Raw genomic sequence first — 19,969 nt, forward strand, 5'->3', positions numbered from 1 at the left:
GACCCTGAAAAATGAAAGGGTTCTATTCCTGAGCATACTCAAGCGTAAGAGAAAAAAAAAGACTCGATTAGTAAAGTATTTCGGTCGCTATCGTGTTAACAAGAAAAAGGATCCGCACATACAGACACACGGACGTCCAAGACAGAACTTTTTTAAACTGTTTTTTAACTAGTTTAAATAACAAAAATGACATCAAAAATATCATGAACGTTAAAAATAGTGTTTTTTCTTAATATGTGTGTGTATGTATTATCTTACAAGTGCAATGTATGATACATAAAGACATTTTAAGTTTGAAAAATCAGATGTTTTGCGCGAAGTGACAGTAGTACCTACCCACCTCAACGCTTCGCTTATGAGGCGTGCAATACCATCAAAACATAAAAATTAAAAACTAGTGAATCTAGATTCTAGTTCATGCGTTGTAATTATCAATTTCCACATTGCAACACGCTAAGTAATGAATCATTGAAAACCTAGTTATAAGAATTTATTTTATCTATTTACTAAAATTCCTTTTAAATCAGAAATGAAACTAAACCAATTCCGTACTGTACCAGGACAATATTTAAAATGTACTTCATGTAGGTTCCAGATATCAAAATAAACAAGCATTTTTTCTGCCTAATTTCTAAAGTCCATTTAACTTAGATACCCCATCTTAACGGAATAATGTTTAAGTTTTAACTTGATAATTTGTTTCATTTCTTATCTTTTACTGCCCAATAATAAAGAGCTAGTCCTCTTTCTTATTAATCGTTTCATTTCTGATCCGTACCAACGTCAAATAGAACAAGGCATTCCATATTTCTAAGGACTGTTCAATATCTAAAGACTACAGATAAGTACCAGAGCATCAAGATACGACTTGACTAGCGCCAGGCCCCTGCAGTTGACCATCTTCTCGCACACTTTATGCCGCATGGTGTCACAGATCATCTTGTAAACACACACCACACACGCACCAAGTCAAACACATACTGGATATCATATTGTTCGCTTTCGAAATTCGCCGGACGCCAGGCAATTTTCAACGTCCGTTTGCACAAATTAATTCATTATTATGTATATTTTTGCCTGGCAATCAAATGCCTGTATATGGCACGCGTCCGTCTCAGAACATTTTTTCACCGAATTGGCTCGCCCTACATTCTAATGACGTTTCTCTAATGGCTTAATTATCTCTTTCGCTGCGAGTGTGAGGCATTTACGACAGTTTTCAATGTTGTTTGTTATCAGGGGTAAATTTTTAGCATGAAATTCTACCAATGAATATAATTTAAATAGTTAACGTAAAATTATCCGCATCTTTCACATTTTACAATAAGTGGAGATACTTTCATATTTCCAATGTGATAAGTAAAACTTCGGATAAATAGTATTTATCGTCGGATATATTACAATGCTATGTCATTCTGCCATTTCATAGTTATAATTATAAGTAATTATATTTTCAAAAAACTTTAATTTCTAAACCGTACCTACTGTAGGTAAGTATACCTTAATTCTAGCTTCTCCCCCGTTCGTAAAATAATTAACTTAATGCACGAACTAAATTCAGCATGAAACATAACTTCCAAGAACATCCAAATATATCTCGTTCACAACAAAACCATTACATGTAAGTGCTGATTCAGTAAATCATTTTTTCCAACCATTAACCCAGCTTTGGTTCGAGATGAATCGAGTATCAAGCTATACTATAATGACAAACGTGCAGTATGTCAGTATGTGTGAACACTTGACATTTGAAAAAATATGGGACAGTATAATAGCCATTTGAAGAAGAGCCTCTTTGAAGTTTGCAATCTTCAGTAATGTTATTGCCGTACATATTTTTATATGAGAGTCGAGAGAGAATACACTATTTTAAATTTTTATCGTTACGATAAGCAAATTTGATCTTTATATCAACCTATATCAACGCTTTTGGGAGAAGATTTCAAAGTTCTAAGGACTGCAGGGTATGTCTTGTTTATTATTGCACCTATTAAGTAAAATATGCGGTCGATTTTTTAAATGTTTTACAATTGATCTGTACGAACGTCAGGAAAATTAAATTAATTTCTTCAACATCCAAGAAAAGATTATCTGAAAAGCATAATCAAACAATCATCTAAGTCTATCTATAGTTCCAATCATTTCTAATATTTTGATTACAAAATTGGACGTCCAGCAATTTTCTTATAAGTACTAACGAATACAATATTTTCGCACTGCTGTTATATTGTAACCAATTAGTTAACTACTGTGATAAATTATATTTCTATTGTTAGAATAATATAATTCTAAGACGAAAAACAATGCACATGGTAGAAATCCGATAATAGTCCATTAGAAATCTAAATTACATTTACACCAATCAAATATATGAAGAAATGATTTTTAAGAATATACTTTGTCCATGTATTGGCATTATACCTATTTGATAAACCATTGGTCTAAGCTCTAAGAGAAACATGCAAATATCAATTACTTATTTATATATGTACATAAATTGAATACAAAACTATATACAAATTTATACAATGACTAATTGTACAGCCTTCGGGTGTCACTCTAAAAAAAAGTTGTTCCTAACTAAATGCTTCATTTATCGCAACATATCTAGAATATTCATAAGCATGAACAGTGAATGGGAGCTTTCGAAAGATCATTACTACGAGCGAACACTGGTTAAACCAGTTATACATTAACGGTGTTGAGAAAAATCATCCTAAACTTGACACTCGGGTGACGTATTAAGTCCACGAAGCCACTGTCCCATGATGCCTATTATGAGGAGATTTCTTTGATTAGATCGTATCGGATTCGTTAATATTTTGTGATGCATTTGATGTGACAGTATACTCACTTTTGAGGTTATAATTGGTTGGGAAAATTGTGTATGGCTTGCATTTCGGTTGGGTTAATATTGTTGACGCTTTTACTTTATGTACCTATTTTATGGGACTTTTCTATTGTTTATGTTATTTAAATTTAATTACCCTTATACGCTTCAAAGCTTTACTTTACAAGCGCTTGGTCAAAATTAACCAATACTTTATTAAAGCTTATTAAAACTATTTTGAGCTCCGTAACGAGGTAGAAAAAGAGAGTTTTATATCTAAATATCAGCAACTTTTTTTCTTTATTTACTTCATTATTGTATCTACTTGTCGATATGAAAGTGCTTTTTATTACACTTGTTCTGCCTCTATTAACCTGTCTTATATTATCATATTCATACAACCCATTCATGAAATAACAAAACCATTTCTTAAACTACCCATTCCAAGCAGATACTAACCTCCAAATCACGGAACACATCTCTAATATCTGGTTTCTTAGCCCTCGTGGCTGCTCGTCGTCGCCTCACAGTGCGGTTGAGCCGGCGCACCCGCCTGCGCACCGCGGCTGCCTGCTCGCGGGGCAGCGGGGACACCGCTTCACCCAGCTGCGCCTCTGTCACCTCCAGGCCAGCCTGGAACGGCGCCGCGAGGGAGCCCAGCCCGGCGGCTTGTAGCCACTCGGTTTCTAGTTCGCCTTCTGTTGAAGAATAACGTAATTAGCAAGCTGGTAGTATTTTCTATACTGTAGAGTTCAATATCGTTCAATATGTACGTTGAAACAATTAAATATCAGTCTGTCCGTGAATACATACACGGTAAAGTGTCGGAATGAATCATGTATAAAATCCATTTAAAAGTCTTTTCTTTCTAAGCTAAATAGTAATGAAACTTGAACAATGAAATTTTAAACAACTAATGGTACACTCATTGCCACTAGAGTTGTAGAAAAGAAATCTAAAAAACGGATAGGAAAATACTTCTGCTTATAAATGTTAGTTAAAATCATTTGTAACAAGAAGGAATCCACGATTGTTATTATAATGATTATGTACAAGTTATTATATTTTTAGAGCATCTTTTGGGTTGTTTCTCGCAAAAAAGTTATCATATAATCTTAATAATTTAAACATCTTCACCAGAACTTAACTACATAATATGTATACAGATATGAAACTTCAAGCTTCCTGAGAATTTTATTCTTAATATTACTAATCGTGGATGATCTTTAATCACAAAAAGCGAAAATTAAGGAAGCGCAGTTCGCTTGTCACGCAAAAAACATAACATAATACCCATAGTAATATTCAAAGGAAACGAATGGCAATCTAAATAATAACTTCAATTATTAATACATACATTTTTTACAATACAAAAACATCGTCCTTCAAACGAAGCTCAGGTACGGTTTTTGTGACCACACATCAACCCAGATCACACAAAAATGAACCGTAACATACACACATAGAAGCTCCAATGCATTGATTCATGTAAGCTATACATGGTGAATTTTTTGTCGTCAATACAAAGTACATATTCGCTGTACAAAACATAACAAAAACTGAAAGGTGAAGAGCCTCGTTTTTATATCTATAGTATAATAAGTATTGTTATTTGAATACGACTGTAATAATTATAATCGTTCGGAAATGATATAATAACTATTTACTCGTGTTAGAATAATGATAATTGCGTGCACTATTTGCAATTTAATATCATTCAGAGGTTTATGACTAATATTTTCAAATGACTTGCCAGTTATCTTTTGTTATAAGAATTACCTAGATGTAATGTTGACATTATTATTTTTTATAGCGACAAAAGTTATTTAACTGTCATCATACAATTAAGAGGAAAAATAATAGAATTATGTGATTGAATTAAATAATTCATGTTATCCCTATAAATCAAGAATAAATGCTATTAAAAATTCATAATAAATAATTAAAATCAAACAGATGTTGTATGAAATACCTATAAACTAACTTGGTTATGTTATGATGTCCAACTGATTCTTAATTTTGTTTACAAGATTACAAGAATCCCACATATACATAAATGTTCAGAAACCACGCATTTTCCAGGATCACCACCTCACCTTAAATCGAATAATTGTTACAAATTCAAGTCAACAACCTTAACATAAAGAAAGTATGACTCGAAATGTTATTCCCAAGAAAGCAAAATTAATTATTTTAATAATAAAAACAATGTATTATTTGGGTTATGTTATGAACAATGAGATCATAAGTTCAAAGAAATAACGGTTCGGTTTGATCCTACACCCACGGCTTTTTGGCTAAATTAATTTATAAATTACTAGCTGCTCCGCGCGGTTTCACCCGCGTGGCTCCGCTCCTGTTGGTCGTAGCGTGATGATACATAGCCTTCCTGGATAAATGAGCTATCTAACACCGAAAGAATTTTTCAAATCGGACCAGTAGTTCCCGAGATTAGCGCGTTCAAACAAACAAACTAACAAACTCTTCAGCTTTATAATATTAGTATAGATAATGACTGCCGTTAGAATTTAGATACTTAAGTGGTTGCTAAAATTGATATCTATTTTCTTTTTTAAAAAATGGTATTGAATTGTTAAGCTGTGTTTTTTATTATTTATTATGAGTGGTTTTTAGAGCCTCATTTACTAAAATAACATTGAACATCCTCTTCGTCTTTAATAAATTCCATAGATAAAATTTAATGACACTACAGCCACCAAAAATTACTATTTTACACTGAGCTACAGTTCATTAATATAATGGAGTTATTTGTAGATGACATGAAAAACGATCACTAACCATAGTGCATTTAATTGTCTAACAAGGATGCAGCACACTCATGCCTAAAAATATCAATGAGTCAGTGGTTAACGCTCGTCTTTATAAACAATAAGCAAATCCTTTAAAGGATTTTCTTAACTGCAAGGCATGTAACGCGAGTTATCCTTTTGAAATGAGCTTTAGGCTAATGTATAAATGTTTCTCCTTTTATTATCTATACTAATATTATTAAGCTGAAGAGTTTGTTTGTTTGTGTGAACGCGCTAATCTCGGGAACTACTGGTCCGATTTGATAAATTCTTTCGGTGTTAGATAGCTCATTTATCGAGGAAGGCTATATTTCATCACGCTACGACCAACAGGAGTGGAGCCACGGAGGTGAAACCGCGCGGAGCAGCTAGTGAGTAATATAATGAAAGCTACATCATGAGCGTAGAGATTGAACTTATTTAAATAAAAATCTTAAAGTGTTAGTCTACAATCTACATGTTGTAGAAAACTTCTTTTGAACACAAGCCTGTGCCATATTTCCGTCTTTTATATTTTGTTCTGTGTATATTATGAGGGGGGAAGGGGGAGGAGCTGAGAAGTTATTAAAGCATCTCGTACAAGAAACATTCTTATAAATTTTCACCATAATTTTTACCATAATCCATAATAACCACGAAGCCCGCTCCAAAAAGAGGTGTTTAAAAAAATTAAAAATAGAGTTTAATTCCCACTTCCTTTGTACTTACGCCTTAAAGCTCAAGCTTTAAGCTATGGTTTTTTGTAAACTGAACATAAATATAGAAACTGGTCTGATTTATTTGCTGTCTGTACAAAATGGTTTTCTTTTGTTTGTCCATTTATTTATACAGACGCGACGCGACGGTGATGCAGGCCCGCGGCTGTCTCAAACGATTGAAAATATTATTGTTGACTGGAGTTTTATTATTCTTTCGGTGACAACTTCCTTTAATAAATTTTGGATTGTCAAGACTGAAATTATTTAGAGCCAAGTAAATTATGAAAATTGTTCCTTTCCGTCGATGTAAAATTAAGTATTTGGTTGGAATAACATAGAGGTAAAAAGTCTACGCGTTTCAAGTTTCTCTCCGTAAAGTACAGAGTTTTAAAAGAAGTTACTTTGTTTTTTCATTTGTATCCTACAACTCATCTCCAAAACAGCTTCACTTATTTTTATAGGAGTTTTATTGGCTAATAACTGACTGAATAAGCAGTAGTTATCCAGTCACTATCATTGACTTCTTCATTTAGTTTTATTTAAATTTAAATGTCCATTGCACTTGTTTTGAAATGCTTAAAGCCGCCTTGGAGTTAACAGTAACACGTCTAAGCAAATGCATCCAATGATCGACAAGCATGCATTTCGTCTTATACGATTTATTCACAGGCAAAGCGTCAAGAGTATAAACTAGTTTATATTATCACTCCTTCTTAACGGGTTGAAAGACCACCCAATTTAACAATTACAGTATGTAATTAAAGAAAGGATAGATCAAGATAGTAGTGACAATATAAATGATGTGTTTACTTTTCAAGACGCGGGTGAAAAGTGGCTTATAAGTTCTACCACCTCAAATAATCTTATGCAATATGCATGCTATTATTTCGTACTATGTTTTTGTTTAACAAAAATTTTAAACTATAAAATAAATAACTATATTTGCATTGAAACTATTTGAAGACAAAGCGGACGCGCCATAGTATATTAAGTACTGATAATTTGATAATTGCATAGCGTTTATTTAATGCAATATAAATACATGAAATCGAGTGAAATCCACAATGTTAACTCGGTCGACGACTCATCCTACTTAACGGATAATTTCATTATTGTACTCACCGATAATGTATTTGGCGTGAAATCGGCATAGTGCTCCCATGACACACATTGAATTCACTATTGTCTACCTATTCAATCGAAATCGTAATTTTTCGCGCCCTTTCCTCTTCCAGCATTACATTATCTGTGACTTAATCGCGCCAAAAAAAGTTTACTTATAATTAATTTGAAAATGGAACGTTACGTTTAAATTGTGAAAAAATTGCAAGAATTATTTACAAATAATGGTTCGGATGATAACAAAGCTTAAACCGATGCTTTCTCTTTAAAAATTCAATGAACACTCACATGATTGCAAACTGCATTACGATCGAATGAACGTTACAATTACTAATATCTTACGTTCAAGCGATGAATAATAGACGAGTAGGTTGTCCCGGAATTTTAATTTGATAAGATACTCTTTAGCGTGCTGATTCAATATTCATAACTGTTTACAATGTACTTAGACAATGTGCCAAAATCACGGTCGCTACGTCATTGATTTGGCATTTGTTTAGGTGTTGATAGTCTGTGGTGCACAATACAATTTTTCGCGCGAAAAGTCGTACTCTGTGGAGTTTGGAGTATCCCGCGTGGCGGCGTTCGTTCGACTGCGTAAGCGTACTTCGCTTTAGTTTATTATGGACTTATATTTAGATCAGATCGAAAACTCAATATATTTAAATAGGTAAAATGCATGCTTCCTAGAGGTTAAATGCCCCTTGTACCTACATGATTCACGAGAGGTAGAGGAAAATTCAAATATTTAATTTCGTTAAGGTATTTTTGTATAAACCCGATAATTGATAGGCAATCGCAACCACAAATTAGATTTTGAATTAACCACTTGTATCATAATGTATTTTGCAATTAAAGCGTGAAATCTCACAACAGTTTTTCACCGTTACTTTTTGTTATGTTTTGAAGGCAATCAAAAAAATTGTAATTAATCACATCCCAAGAAATCAATTTGTTAAATGTTACATCTATCAAGTGACTCCATAGATTGAAGATGAAGTTGGTCTTTCTAAGAAGAGCTTAAAATAGTCCAGTTATTTGTGTCAATACAACGACCACGTCTAGACGAGTTAAATATATCAAATGTAAATTTAATTACCCACATTCTTACATTACAATTTATTCAAAACTTCATGACGCCATACATTTTGAGAGACTTATCACCTACGCGAAGTACGTAATCTATTAAGAAAATATTTTTTTTATCACACAGACTTTTTAATACTGGTATCCTTACTGTACCAGAAAAAAATACAGCCGCCATTTTCATCAGGACAGCTGTTGCCATAGTGTTGCCATGGCAACATGGCACACACACATGGATGTGTCGCCGCCATTACTAGGCTTCACTCAATGTTTAGGCGATACTCCGTCCGTCTTTTTTTATACGTCCATGCCTATGAGATATTTTTCCAAATAAGGTCTCTATGTTTGCATCAGTTATAATAAGTATTTTAATTATGGTCTTAAGTGAATATAATAATATGTTGTTAAAATATTTCGATCAAATACGGTCCTTGAATAATACTTGTGTACGTAGTATATTATTACCTATTAGTCTGTGATAATACATTGTGACTGGCTAAACTGCAGCGAGTAACTCACATTAATTCAGTACAATTTAATACTATAAAAGACAACCGATATTAAAATTATTTTGGGATAGCTTGAATCCAGACATGTTAATTGCACTTATAAACTGTAAAGCCAACTTTGGACTTGTTTACGGCAATTTTAATTACTTTCACGCATTCATTCATAAAATTATGATGTAAACATAAGGGTCTTGAGTCTCTGACGTCATACAGATAATAAATATTCCGAAGTACCACAGATATCGTACACGTGATTTCATTCACAACGTCTTGGCGCTAATTTTAACCTCATACATTTTATTATCTATGGTCTATTTATAAACTTTCATGATATTGGCCGCCAAGGAGTTCACTTTGTACGTTTACGTATTTTGTACAGTGCACAAATTTATCGATTATTCAGGACTTGGACCTGGGCTAAAGAAAACTCTTCATAAAAAATCACTCACGAATCACAATCATTCACGAAATTTACAGTTATCATGCTTAAAAAAGCCATAACAAACAAGCAAACATAGAATTAACATTATTAGCGTTCGATCGATTTCAATTAGATACCAAAAGTAAAATATCAATAATACTTAAAAGGTTTTATTTACCTACCTATAAAAACTACTCAAATGAAAAGTAAACTATTAATTCTATTCGTCTTAACTCATACTCTATAACCAATAACAAGCCGATAACACTCAAAAGATTTGCGCAAACTTCTCGTTCAAGCACCTAATCGTGTATCCCTTCAATTCACGTGGTCTACGTCACGGAAGTAAATATGGATTATGGGTGTTATTGCTAAACTAAATATAAATAGTTAACTAAATATAACCCGGCGGATTTGCGAATGGAGTGGCTCACGTGTTTGTTGCACTCTACGTCACAGTATTTCGTAATAGTTGCTATTATAAATTATATAAATAATAAAAATAGTGAATATTATTATAAATAATAAAAATAGTGAATCAATGGATTCTTTATCGTAATAAATATGAAAATAAAGGAAATACGAACAAAGGCGTAAGCGCAATGCAACGATTTCTACAAGACAACCTTAGTGATTTTAGATTAAATAAAAGAAATATAAAGGTATAAAATGAAATTATGATATTTGATGTGACGTGACTAGCTTAGTATACGAAAAATATATAGGTATGTAATAATTTCATTATCATCACATTTAACACGGCCAAAATAATGTAGGTATCCAATGTTAAGCCTCAAATTTTAAACCAACCCGCTCTTACGTGATGCAGAAACAAACACGTAAACACACATACGAGGGGCATGCCAAAAAAAACTAGATACTCGAAAACCATAATATTTATTATTTGTTACTTATATCTATCTTTTCAAAGTATTCACCCCGAGCATGTATACACTTTTCCATGCGTTTAAACCACTTGGAAAACACCTCTGACCACTCTTTTCCAGATACCTCGGAAATTTCGAAATTATAGGCAGCCAATGCATCTTCCTTGCTCTCAAATCTATTTCCTTTCAAATTTTCTTTAATTTTGGGAAACAAGTAAAAATCACAAGGTGCCAAGTCAGGAGAGTATGGCGGGTGAGGCAGGATAGACACATTTTTTGAATTAAAAAAATCAAGTGTTCTGGCGGACGTGTGCGCCGAGGCGTTGTCGTGGTGCCAAAGAAGGTGCCGGATTCCTGACTTCGGTCGCTTGTCACACCAAGCTGACAATACTGAGGGGGCACAAATTGACACATACCACTCAGAATTAACTGTTTTTTGATCCTCTAGCACTACAGTAGCGATATGACCGGTCTTACAAAAAAACGAGGCAATCATTTGTTTTTGCGTGCTGCGTGCACGACGACATTTCGTTGGTGTTGGTTCATTATCGAAGCACCATACAGTCGATTGTCGTTTTGTTTCGGGATCGTAGTTATACAGCCATGTTTCGTCACCTGTAAGTATATCGTATACGTTTTTCTTCTCGCCTCCGTCGAATTTCTCTATCATAAATCGGCACCAATCTACCCGGCGGTCTTTCTGCTCATCGGTCAGTTTGTGCGGCACCCATCTTGAACAACGCTTACGGAGAGAAAGGTGATCATGAATAATGGTTTGCAACGCTGCTGATCCAATACCCAGTTCTCGCTCAAGCTCTACATATGTAATTCGTCGGTTTTCGCGAATAAATTTTTCAGTTGCTTGAATATTTTCTTTAGTGACTGCGGTTGGCGGCCGACCTGTCCTCGCTTCATCTTCAAAGCTTCCCCGTCCTCTTTTGAATTCAGCAAACCAATTAAAAACTGTTGCTCGTGAACAAGCAGATTCACCAAAAGTAGTAACCAAAAGTTTAAAACATTCTTGCGGCTTTAAACCTTTTTTATAATCATAATAAATCATAGCGCGAAAATCTCGTCGATTGAGTTCCATTGTTGCAAGCAAATTCCCGCCAGATTGTCACAAAAATAAGCCTTTATGAGCAAAAAATATTTGAATTCAAATATGTTCCATATTTAAATTTGACACTAAATAACTAGTGTTTACGATGGTGTATAACTTGCCAGTATCAAATTATTAAGTAAAGAGCATCTAACAACTTTTGGCATGACCCTCGTACAAACAATTGTTATAAATCCCCTTCGCAAAAAAAAACTATAAACATACCAGACACCATATCCTGTAGATATTCATCCACTCTATATCTAAGTATCACTACCATTTTCACTGGTAACTTCACCACTAAACAGACCACATTAAACTGAAGAAATAAAAGAATGCAAGAGAGGAAGATAACTTGTCAAAACATAATTAGATAATGGTAACTAATGAGTTTATTGTTGTTTAACGGTATACGGAAAAATAAGGGATTTGTTGCTATGTATATGAATAATATGTTATCCTTTGAATAACAAATGTATACAATAACTTTGCATTGCGTGGTCATTAGCAAAGTATTTTTAATCTTAATTAATCTCCTGTCGCGAGAGTTTGTAAAAAATGTTTTTTGTTTTGGAAGTAACAAATATGCGAGTTTATTAGAAAGTAAAACGTTTACTCTTTTGTGTTTTCATGCAAATCAGCCTTATGTCTATATTTTTTATGTAAGAATGCTGCATTCATGCATTCATTTATTCGTTTATGTATAAAAAAATAAGCAATCAAAAGTAAACAGCTACAACAACTAGTCATCAATTTCTGTGTAGTTATTTATTATAAGGCTAACTGCAGAAAAGAACCGTGATATTATCTTCACATTCTAGATGTACTGAAAAAACAAATATTTTATCATTATTTTTTAACTCAACAAGACAATACAAAATGATAATGACAAGATTAGAAAAAATCACGTATTGAACGTAAACAAAAAAAAAATTATGCTAATGTTTTTTCCATGCAGGATGTTTATCGAGAGACAAATCATGTGAGCTTCCTAAGATAAGTGAAGTGTTTTTAGATTATTCGTGTTATTTTTATCTACGGAACTACGCACGTGCCTCTGACTGTATGAGATATTGTGAAATACAGTAGAAATTACGTTATGATCTCGTTGAAGCGATAATTGTAAGAGTTGATGGTTTTATTAGTGATTTTGTAATTTCCTTTAATTTTTTTTATGTGCAAGGCTAGCACGCGTTACAATAAAATTCAAAGCTCGGAAAATCGTACGATCCGATGCCCAGAAAACAATTTTAGGTATTAGCGGGACGCGCACCCGCACTCGCTCCAGCACCTAACTTAGCCATTAAGTTTGAATCGAACTGTAACACGTATTGGGCCACCTCGAACCGGGGATAGTACCCAACCCCTACAAAAGATCACTGTGAAACAGTAGTATGTATACGAATGCTATTTCTGTTTCGTCCGGTAATTAGGAGCGCCCTCTCCTTTTTACTCAGTCATTCCAATCTTATTTTTTCATTGTCAATCCGTTCCTTATCCCTGTTACCTTAAAAATTAGCAAGGTAGAAGCTCTACCTATGTTACTGTTAATACCTAGGTTAATACCTAATACCTAGGTTACGGTAACTGTTACTAGATGAACCACTATCTCGGTTTACCCCTACATAAAATAATGTTACCTATACTCTAAGGATGAAAAATAAGTTTCTTATTAAAACCGCAGAAAATTACGATATAAAATAATAACCCACATTTTCAGACCGCAAGTAGATTTGAAAAATAATGCGCAATTTGTTCATTAATTTATATTTACAACGAATTTCTCATTTACAGTTTTATTATTTAAGATTTACTAAATTAAATACAATAAAATTAAATACACTTTTTAACTAAAATAATAAGAAATCATGGTGTTAATTATTCTCATAGAAAAATAAAAAATATAGTGAAATAAAGAATAGTTAAATAAAAAATACATTTTTCTACTTTCATGTAGACCACATTACACTAAAATGTAGACGATAAGAACAATAATTTGTGGTCAAATAACCAAGTGGTTTGCATATCATACCATAGTACAGTTATGAATAAAACAATGAGCCAATTATAACAAAGAGAACTTACTCAAATAATACGGTGCTGCTCGAATAATCAACATAGTGAAGCTCCATTCAAATTTAAAATCAAATCAAATTCAAATCAACAAGTCTTGAATAAGACGAGCGATCTCAACGGTAATCAAAAATTGACTGTTTCTTATTTGCGTATTGGGAATAGAATATCATCTTATCTCTCAAGATTACATCTGTGAAATAACTGCGGATTTTCCTTTGTTAAAACGTCATGATTACACATAAAAATTGTTTTTGAGTCACAACACAGTCACAATAATCCGTTTTTAACCGTTTGACAAGTCGAGTTTAAGAAGATTGTCGTTTAAAATTGGATCATATTTTTTGAAAACAGTTGACAGAAAATTGTGAAATACAACCTATTTAATAAAAAAAGTAATTGTTCATGCTCCAAAGCATACATACCATATCCATAAACGAAAGTCGAAGAAAATATAATTATAATTTTTTATTTTGTTTATAAACCTCAAGAGAAAATAAAACCTACATCTAAATACATAAATCCATAACAATTAAGTAGTATTAAAATAATATGCACATAGACACTTAACAAAAATTATAATTTAAATAAAACAAAACAAAATGTAACAATAACCACATGCAAATCTTCTTATATATAAAAACCGGCCAAGTGCGAGTCGGGCTCGCGCACAAAGGGTTCCGTAGCAGCAAATATAATAAATTACAGTTAAATCAACCTATCTCAAAAACTATAAGAGATACTTTGATCAAACCAAAAATCGTTGAAAGAGTTAATTAGCATGCATCACCTCTATTTTTTTTAGAATTTTATACCCCGTAGTTATAAAAATAGAGGGGGGGGGACATACTTTTTACGACTTTGAGAGCTGATATCTCAAAAACCGTTCACTTTAAGAAAAATGTTTTTTAGAAAACTTTATATCATTTTAAAAGACCTTTCCATTGATACCCCACACGGGTATGTACATCGAAAAAAAAAATTTCATCCCTCAGTTACATGTATGGGGGGCCCCACCCCCAATTCTTTTTTTTACTATTTAGTGTCATATTTTTGTAGCGGTTCATACAACACATATTCCCATCAAATTTCATCACTGTAGTACTTATAGTTTCCGAGTAAATCGGCTGTGACAGACGGACAGACGGACAGACGGACAGACGGACATGACGAAACTATAAGGGTTCCGTTTTTGCCATTTTGGCTACGGAACCCTAAAAATGAATCGCAAAATGTGTTGGTAAGCGCATAACTCGAGAACGGCTGAACCGATTTCGATAATTCTTTTTTTATTATATTCCTTGAAGTACGAGGATGGTTTTTACGTAGAGAAAACGTAAACATGTACCACGGGCGAAGCCGGGGCGGACCGCTAGTAATAAATATATTTATTCGTAGCACATTTACATAATCAGAGAAATGATAAAAGATTTAGCACATCGATAAAGAGCGATGGCACCATTTTATAAATACGATTTTGATTTTAACATCCTTGCTTGTCTATTAAACATCCTATTTTTAGACATAAAGAAAGATAAGAAATATCACATGATTTTAAATTGTTTTTCCTTGTTCCTTGTGTTTTATTATAAAAATATACCTATTTCGATTTTCGACATTGACGCTTTTACCGCATTTTAAGTTGTTAACCCAAATATGGGTGTAAATATTCATATTAAATGTGAAATTTTGTTAATGTAATTTAACTATGTGAAACTGCTTCACTAGAAAGATTAAGTAGGTGTTTCGAAGATAAATTAATTCTTTTTGTCTGTCCAAATCATTAGAGGGCAAATGGTAGGCGTTCTGTCAATTATTAAGCTATTGCATAGCTTTTATCTCAGACTTTGAGCGCGGCGACCGAATGTAAAAATTCCGTAACGAAAAAACCTAACACCCCCGCTACAACCGGCCGCGTCACAGTGCATAATTATGATGAGCATGAGATGCTATGCAATAGCTTTACCGCGGCAGTCCTCGAGTGCCACACGTATTTTTTTTTTATATTATGAAATTAAGTATGAAATAAAAACAATATGTGAAGCGGCAAGTTAGATAATTAATTAAAAATGTAATTAAAGCTATAGACCATGATGCAACGAAATTAGTTTTGGGTTCCCACGGTCGAGTTTAAATGTTTATTGTAATTTGAATTATGTAAATGAACTAACTGTAATGTTGAACATTAAATTTCATGTAAAATATTGAGTTTGAAACTTGATTGTGCAAGTGAATTGAGAATTTAATTGAAATATAGGCAACGTCTGATTTCAACCCACATACAATTCAAGACTTAAATATAATTATACTAGGTACTACAATACTGCCCGTACTGTAATTGAATAAAGTACCTACATACAAATAAACATTATATTTAAAACTATAAGATATTTTTATTTGACAACTTATTTTTATTCCCTTATATATCTATACTAATATTATAAAGAGGAAAAGTTTGTAAGTATGTATGTATGTATGTATGTATGGTTTTCACGCATAAACTACTGGACCGATTTCAAAAATTCTTTCACCATTAGAAAGCTGCATCTTTACTGAACAACATAGGCTATATTGCATTTTCAAAAAAATTAGAGATCCTTACCAAAAATGCAATAATGTAACCCAAGGTGTAAAAAAATCCTCAATAAAACTTCTGTCATCGCGTGCGCTGCGGAATCTATTGAAGATAGAACAAAAAAATGTTCTACGGTATTATAGAATGGATCAATATCTACAAGAAAGTCCGCGATACCATATGTCCATCTTCAGTAGTTATGTTACTACAACAACTTTTTTACGTTTTCAAAGTAAATAGAAGTGCCGACAGTAATCAAACCATGTTATCCAGACACATATATTAATCCTTATCCCATTAAATGATGTTTTATTATAGACTGTTTCAATACCAGCAAAATACTTTTTAAATGAAAAGAATTGGATATTCCATTCAAAAGATATAACGAATTTTTAAAAGTGTCAATCTACAGAAAATAGTAGGTATACTGTTCGAGCAGGCCGTAGTGCGGGGGTCACGGAGGAATTCTACCAATATGCGTCTTGACGGAACACAGTAGGGTTTTGGACGGTAGGAATCCGATATAACCCACGGCCCCTCCCCGGAGGCCGTGGGTATCTATGAAAGATTTCCCCACTAAAACAAAAAAAAAAAGGCCGTAGTGCGGGACGGGGTAAAGGTGATTTTCATGTGATTTAAAATTAAACCTATAGTCCGACCTATAGTAGACTCTTCACTGTAACGATATCGCTATCTATGCGGGTGAAACCGCAGGGCATTGCTAGTATTCTATAACTTAGCTAATCCGGTGGTCGAAATCCGACCTTAGCATAATAAAGACTCATTTGAAATCCATTGCACGTATTATGAAGAAACGTATTCAATGAATCTGAACAATAAAATACCAAATACTACCTATACAATTATACATGTATCATCGCGATATATAGAAGAACATTTTAAAAAACTTACAGAACAAAAAATTCGTTATTATTTATTAATTGAAGAATTTAGATTATCACCACATATATACAAAGTACAATTTTTGGAGAAGAACATTTTAAAATACCAACGAGAAAACAAAATAAATGTATTTTATCATTTACTAGCAATGCCCTGCGGTTTCACCCGCATAGATAGCGATATCTTTACAGTGAAAAGTCTACTATAGGTCGGACATGAAAATCACCTTTACCCCGTCCCGCACTACGGCCTTTTTTTTTTTTTGTTTTAGTGGGGAAATCTTTCATAGATACCCACGGCCTCCAGGGGAGGGGCCGTGGGTTATGTCGGATTCCTACCGACCAAAACCCCACTGTGTTCCGTCAAGACGCATATTGGTAGAATTCCTCCGTGACCCCCGCACTACGGCCTGCTCGAACAGTATACCTACTATTTTCTGTAGATTGACACTTTTAAATTCGTTATATCTTTTGAATGGAATATCCAATTCTTTTCATTTAAAAAGTATTTTGCTGGTATTGAAACAGTCTATAATAAAACATCATTTAATGGGATAAGGATTAATATATGTGTATGGATAACATGGTTTGATTACTGTCGGCACTTCTATTTACTTTGAAAACGTAAAAAAGTTGTTGTAGTAACATAACTACTGAAGATGGACATATGGTATCGCGGACTTTCTTGTAGATATTGATCCATTCTATAATACTGTAGAACATTTTTTTGTTCTATCTTCAATAGATTCCGCAGCGCACGCGATGACAGAAGTTTTATTGAGGATTTTTTTACACCTTGGGTTACATTATTGCATTTTTGGTAAGGATCTCTAATTTTTTTGAAAATGCAATATAGCCTATGTTGCTCAGTAAAGATGCAGCTTTCTAATGGTGAAAGAATTTTTGAAATCGGTCCAGTAGTTTTTGCGTGAAAACCATACATACATACATACATACTTACATACATACTTACAAACTTTTCCTCTTTATAATATTAAGTATAGATTATATTTATTTATTATAGAATTTTCACCACGACTGTACAAAAAACAATATAATATAAACACAAAAAGGACGCACAGTTGTACAATCGCGGCCAGAAGCCCAAATATATATTGTTGATACCTGAGCAGAATGGATTTCTTTTAATTACAAATCGTATGTAACTGGGTATTGAAAGCAAGTCAAGTTTACGTGGTGAACATTTGATTATTGCGTTTTGTAATTTTCAAGTTTTAGTAGGTACTTTCTGTTTATTTTAACGAATCATGTGCTTCACATTGCTCTTGTACTATATCATATATGGCTACTTATGTATTTCTTGGTCTATTAAAACGGTTATAAAAATAATAATAGGTAAATAACGTCTCTATTTCACCTTTGTATAACTTTAATAGACTCTGGCCATCCTGCTACGTATAAACCTGTGCTGTATTTTATGGCCATTAGAGTTATATAGCATTTTTTATATATTTATCCCATGATATGGAAGAAAAAAGATGAATTTTCCTTTTTGTACTCCTCAAAAAATGGTATACAATATTACAAATCACATTCTTAACTTATCATCTGCTACATAGCAACCAATAAGTTTCACTTCTTTTCATTTCATAATATTCTATACAGTATTATATTATTATCTGTGATTCTACATAGTACATACCAACTCGCTGGCAACTGGCAACACAGGCTGCTTATAAAAACGAACGCATCCTACATATTGATGCATGCCTCTGGAACGTGGTCTCTGCACTTCCTTGATACGTGAACCATATGATACATTTGTTGAATTATCGATAAAGTATATAGTATCGATTATTTGTATGTGAGAATATATATTTAAAGATGTGGAATGATATAATATGTATGTATGTACATCTAAAATCGAAATCAATGAAAAGAGGCAAATATAAAATTTTTCGTAAGGGCATCATATTATATCCATAATACGTATCTCTTTCTATTTATTCTTACTTTTCACTTAGACATAATAGATAAATAAAATAAATAATACGAAACGAAAACCCAAAAAACGTTTTCCAATACATTTCACTATACAAGTGTAGTATTTTAGCCGAAAAATTAATTACTGATAATAACTACAAACATGTCCGATAACAAAAGATAAAAGGTCCATTGATAAGAACTGATGTTGGTACTTGTCACTGATGCGTTTATATTAAGATGTAATTCGGTTAATTAATTCAGATCAACCCGCATGTTAACTGTAGTAAATTCTACTATATCATCGAGGACCTTTTAAAATTAAGAATGGATGCTTCTTGTTCATATAAAGTTAATGAATAAATAGATCGAACATGAAAATAAATAGGTATTCACCCTACTAATATTATAAATGCGAAAGTTTGTGAGGATGTGTGTGTGTGTTTGTTACTATTTCACGCAAATACTACTGAACCGATTACAATGAAATTGAGCACACATATAGTGGGTAACTTGGATAGGTTTTATCCCGGAAATCCCACGGGAACGGGAACTATGCGGGTTTTCCTTTGAAAACGCGGGCGAAGCCGCGGGCGGAAATCTAGTAATTAAATAAAGCCAAATCATTTACTATAACGGGCATTTCAAACTTCTATATCTAACTTAAAACAGCAGAGCTTAAACTCAAAATTTATTTTATCTTCATAACCTAATTCCCTCAAAAATCAATTTTCTATACTCCAAATAGAACAACCATTTCCCATAAAACCAAGGGAGCCTCTATAGACTATAAGTTATCATCGATACCACATAATTGTTTGTCTGTCTCGCCGTGGGCACACCCGTGACGGCTGTTCACCTTTCTTACGCCCTATTGCGATAGATAGGCCCTTTCACAAGATCACCTTTAAACAAGGAAATGCAAGTAATTCTGCTGTAATAACATTGATGGTCAAAAGTTTATTGTTTCGAGTTTAAGAGCAATCATAAATAAGGCATGTCTTAGGTACCTA

The 19,969-nt window shown here is 33.1% G+C and overlaps 1 protein-coding gene across 2 annotated transcripts in view; it reads right to left on the reverse strand.

Annotated features, from left to right (window-relative positions):
* The window catches only part of conu (Rho GTPase-activating protein conundrum), a 76,722-nt gene that overhangs the window by 10,854 nt on the left and 45,899 nt on the right, over nt 1-19,969 (reverse strand). For both annotated transcript variants that reach the window (XM_089695999.1, XM_089696000.1), the window contains exon 3: nt 3,290-3,528. In XM_089695999.1, the coding sequence (XP_089552125.1) occupies nt 3,290-3,528 (239 nt within the window). The remainder of the gene's footprint in view (nt 1-3,289; nt 3,529-19,969) is intronic.

This window comes from Colias philodice, chromosome 6, assembly GCF_061535455.1.
Source record: "Colias philodice isolate Cphi_HAF_F1 chromosome 6, ilColPhil1 Martin Lab GWU primary, whole genome shotgun sequence".
Taxonomy (NCBI): domain Eukaryota; kingdom Metazoa; phylum Arthropoda; class Insecta; order Lepidoptera; family Pieridae; genus Colias; species Colias philodice.